This window comes from Danio rerio, chromosome 11 (genome assembly GCF_049306965.1).
Source record: "Danio rerio strain Tuebingen ecotype United States chromosome 11, GRCz12tu, whole genome shotgun sequence".
Classification (NCBI taxonomy): domain Eukaryota; kingdom Metazoa; phylum Chordata; class Actinopteri; order Cypriniformes; family Danionidae; genus Danio; species Danio rerio.
The window spans coordinates 45,123,540-45,135,871 of NC_133186.1; the positions used below are offsets into that span (position 1 = coordinate 45,123,540).

Here is a 12,332-nt window from a genome sequence, read left to right on the forward strand (position 1 = left end):
GTTTGTGAAACCGAATGCCCCATGCAGTGTTAAATAATCAATCAGCAGTACACTGCATGTTGTTACATGACCCCATTATGTTGCATGTTTAATTCAAAGGCTGGAATCTAATTATCATCCCGTAAATAAATACGCTTATGTGCATTTTTAATCTAATGTCGGTCTGATCAAACAGTGAATGGCGAATAAAATTTTTTATTTTTATAAGTTTTATTCCTTATCAAGTGCAATGCATTCTGTGATGCAAGATTTAATCTCATGTTGGTAAATGTTAAAGGGCATATATTACGCCCCCTTTTGACAAGATGCAAGTCTCTGATGTCCCCAGAGTGTGTGTGTGTGTTTGTGAAATTACAGCTTAAAATACCACACTTATATTTTATAACTCCTAATTGTTGCGTTTTGGTGACTGTCGCTTTAAATTCAAATGAGATTGTGATCTTTTCAAAAGTGGGCGGAGCTACACAAGCCTGTGTGTCAGCATAGTGGCAGATTCAAAATCAAGACTAAAGTAATATGCTAATGAGGGAGAGATGGTCACTAGTGGGCGGGGCTGATAATGTACAAAGGGAGAATGTCAATCAAAGTGTTTCTGCAGTTTTTATCAAGTGTGATTACAAAAAATGTCATTATTAGACATTTATCATTAGAAGCTCCTTATATTCACTCTCTGCTGCCACACAACTGTGTTTAAACCCCATATAATCGTGATTTATGCATAATATGACCTCTTTAAGGAAGTGAATTTACTATGCGCGGCACACTCCAAACCTGCGCTTGTAGAAATCTTCCGCCGCTTCTAGTGAGTTCTGCACATTCCATCCATGTTTTTGCCTAATTTGATCACGCGTAATGCTTTCAAGCGTGACATTAAAGCCCAAACGTAAAAAATGTTGGCAAGCGACTGCGACATAAACTTGACAGAATTTCCTCCACTTGCTTTTAGCGAAATCTAGTAGCTGGTGTTTAATTGAAGCATGTCTAATTGGAGCGGATTATTTAATGAAATAATGTCTCGGGCCGTCAGACACAGTGAAGTGGCCCATAATGAGGCCAAAAACCTGCCATTTGATTAAACGCAGCTCTTAATATGATAAGAGGTGCTGTAATTGCCTTGAGCCGGGCTAAAGACGTTTTGATGTAGTGGAGAGCTGCATGAAAGCAGACGCTGTGAATTGATGTTCACGGCTGCACAGAGTCATTCTGGGTCGAGGTTTGACTGTGCGTTTGACGTTACCGCTGGCTCTTTTTTTTTTCTTGCATGCAATGATCACACAACATGTCATTTGGCATCGCTGTCATATTTTCAATGCTCTGTTCATAAAGTGTCCAGTTGCATGCCAAGAATGTGTCAGGTTTGTTGTGTAAGTATTATGTTGTTTTATTTTTTTAGCTTGTCAGCTGAATCAAACAACATGTCATTGGGTGTTTTGGTTGTGCACAGATAAGTTATTCCTTAAGTTTCAACAGTTTATTTTAATCTGTAACCCTAAAATGAGCAGTAATATTAACAGTTTTGCTTTTATAATAGCTGCGTGTTACAGTTGAACACTTTTTAGTGTAGGTTTTGGAAATTGATTGCACATTTCACAAATAATTCCAACATAAATTTGTGAAGCAGTATTTCTATGTGCATAAATAAAATGATAAGCTGCAGGCTGACCTCTTAGTATTTACATGAAGAAAATAAATATTAGTGATTTTTGTTTTTACAAATTTTAATGAATATTTTTATTAATTTCTTTTATATTGCTTGTTTACTTACAATAAGGTCAGCATCTAAATAATTATGAAGTGATTTTTTATAATAGGTGCAGTCATACATTCGATCAAAAGTTTGGGGTCAGTTTTTTTTTCCATGCTTTTTTATTTTTTATTTTTCTGGTGGCATTTATTAAATGTTAAAAAATTGTTAAATATTCAAATTTCAAATAACTGCTTTTCTTATTGTATGTAGTTTCAAATATAAATATTACTCCAGTCATTATTGCTTTTATTACTTTTCCATTAATAATAATAATAATATTAATAATCATAAAAATAATTAATATTAGAGGGATTTCTGAATAATTCCTGTGACTCTGAAGACTGGAGAAATGATGCTGAAAATTCATCTTTAAAATCAGTAAATAATAAATAAATAATTTAATAAATAATTAATGAAACGATAAACTAATTTTGCCAAATTATTTTATAATGCAATAACATTTTTTAAAATTTTACAATTTGTGCTTTGATTATAATTAAATAAATGCAGCCTTGGAGAGCAGGAGAAGCTGATTTTAAAACATGTAAAAAATCCTACTGACCCCAAACTTCTGACTGTGTGTGTGTATGTATATATACACACACACACACACACACACACACACACACACACACACACACACACACACACACACACACACACACACACACACACACACACAGACGCACGATAGAATCCACCTGCAGTAAGGACTGAATAAAAAACAAACTATTTAATTTAGTATTTGTACATTTTAATGTATTTTATTTTTTTTTTTATTTTATTATATTTTGTAATGTAAAAAGAACCAAGATTAAATATTTTCTTTGTTAGTTCATATTAACTGATATATACAAGTATTTGTAAACGTAACCTTCTTAGAAATCATATAAAAAAAAACGAACCAAAGTGTTCTTATAAACCATACTCCAGTAATTCTAGTGCAGCATCAGAAAACTCTTTTGTGCTACAGTGTAGTTTTAGACTGTTGCAGAAAAACACTTTCATTCTTGGAAAGTTGATGCGGTGTAATCTTGTAAAGCCACTCCATACTCCAGTGACCTTTTCTGTCCTTTTCTTGTACTCCCCTTCCTTTAACCCCGGTTTCGGACCTTCTGATTGGCTGAAACTCTACCAATCCCGTGTGTCTGTTGCTGTGGTGGCGGTGGGCCAGCAGCTACAGGTGGAGATTGTGTTGTGGTGCCGTTTGAAGAACAGAGCTCTCTTTATTCATCTGTTCCTCCGCTCAGTCTCTCGCTCTAGATGTAGAATCAAACTCTCCACTGTTCGTTCGAAGGCCGAGAGTCCTTCATTCAGTTGCAGAATCATGAACACAGAGCCGACATGCATTATTGCAACATCTGCATCAATGTGCTGCACACTTGTAGTTTGACTTTGGTTCTTTAAAATACAATTCAATTCAACGAATCTTTATTTCTATTGCACTTTTACAATGTAGATTGTGTCAAAGCAGCTGAACACAGAAGTTCTAGTAAATGTAAACTGTGCCAGTTCAGCTTTCAGTGTTTAAGTTCAGTTCAGTGTGGTTTAATTTTCACTGCTGAAAGTCCAAACACTGAAGAGCAAATCCATCAAAGCGCAGCTTTACAAGTCCCAAATAGACATTTATATTTTTAATAAGAAAAATTTATTTGCAATTTAAAATTAATGAACTGTTTTGGCTTTTTTCTGTTTAATGCATAATACAGATATTTACATTTTTGGTTTCACATTTAAGTCTTAACATTTCCGACAAATGCATAAAATAATTTGGTCTCAGTCTTAAATTAATTTGTTAAATTACAAGCACAGGACATGTGTATTATTGTAGGTATGATGGCATTGCACACTTAAAAACAGTAGTTTAACTTTGGGTATTTTCATTATGAATAACCCCAATAATTTTTTATGCTTTAAGCACAAATTAAACTCAAATAATTAAGCTTTTTTCTGCTAAATGTATACAATTCATGCAAATTCTTCTAAATGTATTTAAATGCTTGATGTAAAAGTCTGTGTTTTTGATTGAACATTATTTTGACTTCTTTTTTCTGATAATGGCTGATATATTTAAATTACATGGATGACAATTTTTTATTATCCTGCAAATATACACGCAAGAAAATATGTACTACTTATAAATTACAGTTTGAATTTAGGTATTTACGTTTTAAATAAAATACCTATTCATTTATATATATTGGCAGTATTACTGAATGCATAACAATATACATTAAAAATATCATTTAAATTGAGCAATTTTTAATGTTAAAAATGAAATAATTTACAAAATCTAAACTTTTTCTGCCTAATGCCCACCATTCTTAAAAATGCCTCTAAATGCGTTACTTGAATTTAGTGTTAGTCTTACATTCATTTGCAAAAATGCAAGCACAGAACGTGCATTATTTGAACTTGTATATATTATAATGCAATTGTTGACACTTAATCATAGTTTGACTTTAGGTATTTTCATTATTAATTACACTGAGCAATTCTTTTATGCTTAAAACACAAATAAGCATAATTAAATTGAATTAATAAATTGAATTATTTTTTATTCAGATTATTTTCTTTTAAATCATAACATTTAAATTACATTGACGATTTTTCATTATCCTGTAAATATACAGGCAAAGAGAATACATGAAACTCGTATCTTATAGTTTGAGTTTAGTTATTTACATTCCTAATAAGATTCTCAATTCATTTACATATTATCCTTATCTTTCTTAATAAATGAACATGTATATTATAAAATATAATTAAAATCTAGTATTTTTTTATGCTTAAAGCACAAAATGAATAAAATTGTAACTTTTTTTCTGCTATCTGCATGCCATCGTTACAAATGCATCTAAATGCATAGAATACTAAATGCAAAAATCAGTTTTTAATTTGAAACTATTTATAATTATATAAGTTATATATTTTTAAGCAAAATGCATAGAATATTTAATTACTTTAGTGACAGTTTTTCATTCTCTTGCAAAAATACAAGCGAGGTTACATTTATGGATTTTCGAAAATGCATTTTGTTGAGAATACAGTTATTGAGTGCACTTATTAAGACACTTAAGACACTCATTCAGTTACACATAATATTTATTTTTTAGTAATGCACTAAAATATATATTAAACTATATTTAAAATAATTTAAGTAACTTTATATTTGAGTTATTTTAATAATTCCCAGTGCTGGGTTGCAGCTGGAAAGGTATCCACTGTGTAAAACATATGGTGGAAAAGTTGGCAGTTCATTCCGCTGTGGTGACCTTTGATAAATAAGGGACTAAGCCGAAGGAAAATAAATGGATGTTTTATTCAATACTTTAGTTGGCATTTTTTATGTTTATATTTGAACGTAATTGAAATATGAATTAAATTACATAATAATATTAAAGAATAATAATAAATTCCATAAAATTACTTATTTCAAATCTTTTTTTCACTTTGAAGCGAAGAATGGGATGTTTATAAGAACAGAAGCATCTGACACCTCCAGAGATGTGCTTTCTGCTGGTGTGGATCTCTTTGAGCTCCAGCTCATGAACTGGTCAGGAAAGTCTATAACAGCGCTGTAGTCACGTCACACAGTCCTGTCAAACTCACTGGCCCCCAGTAATGAGCAGAGCAGGGAAACTTGGGCTTTATTTGGCGTGTAGGAGAGCAGGGAGGTGTGCGTGTGGTGTATTTTTAGCAGGAGCTTCTTCTGCACTGCAGAACTTGCATTAACATTTGATCAGGGTGCAGGCAGGGGGACACATTTGGCCAAATAAGCCTGCGTTTTGGATAATGTGCTGCTCCACTTCTCTCCTCGGGGTATTAGAGTGTTTATGAGGGGAAAATAGAGTTTCTTCCTCTTTCTCGCTCTCTCTCAGTCCATCCCACCCCTCTCCCCCCCTTTAATCTTTAATTAAAGTCAAACAGCCAGTTCTTAATCCCAACTTACAGCAAATGCCCCACACTTAATAAAGCTGAAACACATCGCAGGGAAGAAAACTGATTGACAAGCAGGAAATAGAAGCAAGTAAAGCAGAGAAGTGCAATTATGAATTTTAATATTTCAACTTTTTTGGGGGAAGTCTTCACAGGCACCAAATAAGAAAAACTGACCTATTTTTGGGTGAATCTCTGGAAAACTCTCTTAAGAATATGCTGGGTCACATTTCATCCCAGAATCGCAACTTGCATGCAAAAATAATGATGCTTATTTTAGGAATGTTAAAACTTTTACACAATGTAAATTTACAACTGAGCAGCTTGTAAAAATAAATAGGAAATACGTACAGATTAGGACTGCACGATATATCATTTTTGTCACGGTCGGGTGAGGGGAAAAGGAGCGAGGACTCAGTTGCAAACAAATAATATGGGTTTTATTAATAATAAAGTATAAATTAAACAAAAAGGCAAAACAAACTACCCCAAGGGGGAAAACATTACTCGAAGAAACAAACATGGCTGGGCTGAGCTGGCAAGACGAGACAGGAGCATGAAACACAGGGGATGTGTAGACGACGAACTGGCACAGGACTGAAAACATGAGGGGATTATAAAGCAAAAGTAAATCGACACAAACAGGTGAACATGACAAACTAATAATGAGTTAACAAGGAGGGTAGGACTAGACAATAGACGGGAGAGCGCATGACACAGAGAGACAACACAAGCCGTGCGCTCGCATAAAACAAGACTAGAACACGCAGCCAATGAGAACTCACTAACTGCGTGTTCAAGACAATACAAACATGCGGTGCATGTAAACACACCACGTGCTAGACAAAACACCAACAAAAGACTGAACGCAAGACATGAATACACGATGAATGAAAGCACTCACCGTGCACTCACACACGCAGCGTGCATGCTTCATCCCAGCGCCGACCAAAACCGAAACCAACTAGATTGAGACGAATGAAACACCACGCTGCAGACAGACGAACATACACAAAAGAGCACGCGCGTCGGAGGCACGCGGAACCCGCATCACGAAGGCGCGCGCACACACGGAGACACACACAATGACAGAAACAAGTGCTCGACCCAAGAAAACTCGAGCCGAGCACAACAGGACAGGACTAGACATGACTAGTGTCCGGATTCTGCCACCAAAACAAGAATTTACATGACCAGAGTGGCAGAACCCTGACAATTTTAGCATCCATATTGCAATGTGCACATCCGCAAGAGTCACATTGCAATGTACTTCAATTTTGAGTCTGAATTATTCATTCATTCATTCATTTTCCTTCAGCTTAGTCCCTTATTCATCAGGGGTCGCCACAGCAGAATGAACCACCAACTTATTTTACTCAGCGAATGCCCTTCCAGCACTCCGCTTTCCCCGACAGTACAAACACATACAGGTGAATTGGTAATCTAAAATTGTCCGTAGTGTGTGTGTGAATGTGTGTGTGGAAGTTTCCCAGAGATGGGTTGTGGCTGGAAGGGCATCCGCTGCATAGAAACTTGCTGGATAAGTTGGCGGTTCATTCTGCTGTGACGACCCCGGATTAATAAAGGGACAAAGCAGAGAATGAATGCCCTTCCAGCTGCAACTCAGTACTGGGAAACACCCATAAACACTTTCATACACATACTCTACGGCCAATTTAGTTTATTCGATCTACTTAAAGCGCATGTGCTTGGACTGTGGAGGAAACCCACGCCAACACAGAACATGCAAACTCCATGACATCTGACCAGAACGGGACTCGAACCAGCGACCTTCTTGCTGTGAAGCCACAGTGCTGACCACTGAGCCACTTTGTCACCCCCTCAATTATACACTGTAAAAAAATTAAGGCAACCAGCTTCAGGACATTTGAGTTTACTCGACTTAAATCAGGTCAAGTGCAGTACGACTGTTTTTTTTTTTTTTAGCTCAGTTTTTTTAAAGGGAACCAGCTAGTTTGCCGCTCCTCTTAATGCGCTTTGGTTTCTGCTCCGCTTTCAGTCTAAACACGCCACCTGGAACCAAAGTGAAGCTCCTGGGGGTGGTTCAGGTGAAAAATGGCATCCTGCTATTGGACGATTCCAAGATCGCCGTTCTTGGAGGGGAAGTGGATCACATGATCGAGAAATGGGAGTTTCAGAGGGTGAGGTGCTTGTTTTCTGCAATATATTGTGATGTTCTGATGTTGTTTAAAGGGGATATTTGCTTTCCAAGTAATAGTTTACACAAGCACGAAAAATATGTATATTTTCACAGGACATTCAAGAAGATTTTTTTCTTTAGTAGAATATTTAAGTAGAATTAGGAATTTAGATGTAATTGTGGTGCTTATGGATTTATATATAGCATACAGTGCAGCACACAGTTAGAGTCAAATACATCATATACAGCAAAAGCTAAATTAATACCTGTGGATCCTGGCAATGCATTAAAGTCTCATTTAAAATGAGTGTTTTCTGTTTTAACCTTTAAAAAACATCTAGTCTGAGAATAAGTAAATGAACATTTTCATTTTTTGGTAAGATATCCATTGTAATAAAGGCTCAATTTAGTGAGTTTATGCTTAAAATAATTTTGGGCTAAAAAAAAAAAAAAGATTTTTAAAGGGGAATAAAGTTTATTTTCTGACCGTATTTGCATATGTTTTCATTAAAAAAAATCTCTTCATTTAAACTATTTCTGTCTCCATTAAGTTGATCTATTTTGAATCAAAAGTCTGTATTTGCATTAAAAAAGGCTCAAATTTGATTGTTAAATGGAGGATTATAAATTGTGGTAAGGTATTGTTTTATTTATGACATTCTATAAGATTCTCATATGCGTTTTTTCCCCCTTTATCTTACAGTACTGTTATATTTAAATCAAATGCTAAATATATATATATATATATATATATATATATATATATATATATATATATATATATATATATATATATATATATATATATATCCATACATACATACATGCATACATACATGCATACATACATACATACACACGCACTCATAATGACCGGCCACTTTATTAGGCACACCTTACTAGTCGGTGGTCGGGTTGGACCCCTTTTGCCTTCAGAACTGCCTTAATCCTTCTTGGCATAGATTCAACAAGCTACTGGAAATATTCCTCAGAGATTTTGCTCCATATTGACATGTTAGCATCACACAGTTGCTGCAGATTTTTCAGCTGCACATCCATCATGCCAATCTCCCGTTCCACCACATCCCTAAGATGCTTTATTGGATTGAGATCCGGTGACTGTGGAGGCCATTTGAGTACAGTGAACTCATTGTCATGTTCAAGAAACCAGTCTGAGATGATTCACGCTTTATGACATGCTGTGTTATCCTGCTGGAAGAAGCCATCAGAAGATTGAGCCACTGGGGTCATAAAGGGATGGACATGGTCAGCAACAATACTCAGGTAGGCTGTAGCGTTGATACGACACTCGATTGGAACTAATAGTCCAAAACCGTGCCAAGAAATCTTCCCCACACCATTACACCACCACTACCAGCCAGAACTGTTGATATAAGGCAGGATGGATCCATGCTTTCATGCTGATGCCAAATTCTGAACCGACCATCTGAATGTGTCAGCAGAAATGGAGACTCATCAGAGCAGGCAACGTTTCTCCAATCTTCTACTTACTTAGAAACTTAGAAAACTATTGTCGAGTTTTGGTGAGCCTGTGTGAATTGTAGCCTCAGTTTCCTGTTCTTAGCTGACAGGAGTGGCACCCGGTGTGGTCTTCTGCTGCTGTAGCCCATCCGCCTCAAGGTTGGACGTGTTGTGTGTTCAGAGATGCTCTTCTGCAGACCTCGGTTGTAGCTAGTGCTTATTTGAGTTACTGTTGCCTTTCTATCAGCTGGAACCAGTCTGGCCATTCTCCTCTGACATTAACAAAGCATTTGCGCCCACAGAACTGCCGCTCACTGGATAATTCCTCTTTTTCAGATCATTTTCTGTAAACCCTCGAGATGGTTGAGTGTGAAAATCCCAGTAGATCAGTTTCTGAAATACTCCGATCAGCCCATCTGGCACCAATGATCATTCCATGTTCAGTCACTTAAGTCCCCTTTCTTCCCCATTCTGATGCTCGCTTTGAACTGCAGCAGATCGTCTTGACCATGTCTTTTGTGTTGAACAGTTGTACCTAATAAAGTGGCCGGTTATATATATATATATATTAGCTTTTAAACATAAGCAAATATTTAATTGAATAATATATTTACATATGATTGTCCACATTTGTTCCAAAACACAATGAATGTTTATTAAATTGTCCTGCCTTGCTGCCTGACATCTTTACATGAATATTCAACCACATCAGGGGTCATTTACATACAGAATCTTTAAAACAGCATCACACAAGCTGTCAGTTTAATTCTGAGTGGGTGTAAAATCAGCAAACTAAATCATAAATGTTTTTCATCTGCAAGAAACTTGACTAACATTTTAAGTGGGCTCCAGAGGAAAAAAATTAGAGCTGTGAAAGTGTAAAACGTGACCTCTTTTAAAGGTTGTGTTCATTAAAACTGCAGAAACAGAAGCCACAGTGTCAAGCAGAAACAGGAGTGCCTGGAACCATCTGCTAATATTCATCATGCTTGAGCTCGCTGATGGATGACACATTGGCAACAGATGATTTATTTTAATTATCAATCAAAGCCAGATAGCATGAAGACGCATCGCTTTATTCATCCTGATGAGCAAATGACTTCAGATTTCTCTGGATTAAGTTTATGAAGTAGAACGGAAACCATTAAACATTTCTGGTTATTTGAAATAAAATGCATGCTAACTGAGAAGCAATTAAACATGGAAATAAGAAGTTAGTTGCCCACAAAGCATAGTTTTTTGGTCTTGATTTACTAAAACTAAAATAAAAATATTAAATATTAATATTAACTTCACAGAATTTTTTTTTCCTTGGATTTACTAAATAAATGTTAAGTGGTTGTAAACAATTTATTTGGGCTGATTTTAAACAAAGTTGAACATTACTACATTTTAATCTGTTTGTTTAAATTCAACTTCTTTACATTGTTTGCAACAATTTTGCTGATTCCCCCAGTTTTTTCAGTGTTGTTGTGATTTTTCTTTTTCAGTTGGATTTACTACTTTACTAATCTTATTTAAAAATTAAATTCGCCTATAATTTAATGTGCCAAACTGATAAAAAATTATTACATAATAATAATAATAATATAAGAAATGTTTGGAATAACCAAAACACAATTTGTTTTATTATTTCAGTTTAACTTACTACTTTACTAATCTTTGTGGAATTTACCAAAATAATTTATTTAATAATAATAATAATAATAATAATAGGATAAAAGTTTTTTTTTTCAGTTTAAATTGCTGAAATAATCTTAAAAACTAAAATTATTTTGGTTTAATTTGGTGTACTTAAAGTTATTTAATAATAATAGTTATAAAAGAAATGTTTGGAATTACCATAACAAAACATTTGTTTATTTCAGCTTCACTTAATACTATAGTAATCTTGAAACAAAATAATAAATCATAATGAAAATGCTAAAATTACAGTGAATAATAATAATATAATTGTTTGGTATCGCAAACGCATTTAATTTCAGCTTAACATACTACTGTACTAATCATGAAATAAAATAATAAATCACAACAAAAATGCAAATATCACAATATCACAATTGTTTATGTAATTTGATATACTGATGTTTTGGTGGTTTCAAAGTTTCTTTTTTATTATTAACTAATTTTATTCATTCATTTTATTTATTTGTTTGCTTATTATTATTCATTAAAAATTTTTTGTTTGTTTTCGTAATCAAATTAAACCAAAATATTATAGTAGGAATGCTGTGTTAGCAACTGAAATATTTGTTTTCATGTCATTTTTTCACACGTTTATTTCAAATAACAAAAATATAGTTGAATAAATTTTAGTAATTTCAAAGCTTCTTTTTATTATTATTATTATCATTATTATTATTACTATTATTATTATTATTATTATTATTATTATTATTATTATTATTATTACTACGATTATTATTATTACTATTATTATTATTGACTATTATTATTATTATTATTATTATTACTACGATTATTATTATTATTATTATTATTATTATTATTATTATCATTATTATTATTATTACTACTACTACGATTATTATTATTATTATTATTATTACGACTATTATTATTATCATTATTATTATTATTATTATTATTATTATTGTTATTACTATTATTATTATTATTATCATTATTATCATTATTATTATTATTATTATTATTATTGTTATTACTATTATTATTATTATTATCATTATTATTACTACGATTATTATTATTATTATTATTATGCATTTCAGTTCCCACGGCATCATTTCTGTTTTTATTTTGGTTTAACTTGATATATAAAATATGAAATAAGATTTCTAAATACAAAAAAACTAAACCATTGAGCAAAAGGAAAAATTCTTCTTTTATTCTGGTTTGACTTGAATGCACTAAAATAGAAATGAAATGAAATAAATACACATTACAAGCACAGTGTGTTTCTGCTTTTGGGTTTAAACAGATGTATTACAAATTAAATATTAAATATATTAATTAAATACA

General features: G+C 33.3%; 1 protein-coding gene and 1 long non-coding RNA gene across 8 annotated transcripts in view; one reads left to right on the forward strand and one right to left on the reverse strand.

Moving 5' to 3' along the window:
- LOC141376679 (uncharacterized) overlaps window positions 1-12,332 on the reverse strand; it is a 100,077-nt gene that overhangs the window by 60,243 nt on the left and 27,502 nt on the right. The window lies entirely within an intron of this gene.
- tdrd3 (tudor domain containing 3) overlaps window positions 1-12,332 on the forward strand; it is a 52,422-nt gene that overhangs the window by 10,051 nt on the left and 30,039 nt on the right. For all 7 annotated transcript variants that reach the window (XR_012386738.1, XR_012386736.1, XR_012386737.1 and 4 more), the window contains 1 exon segment: window positions 7,707-7,848. Coding sequence is in view for 3 of the 7 variants with exons in the window: in XM_005169413.6 (XP_005169470.2) it covers window positions 7,707-7,848 (142 nt within the window). In the remaining 4 variants the exon portion in view is untranslated.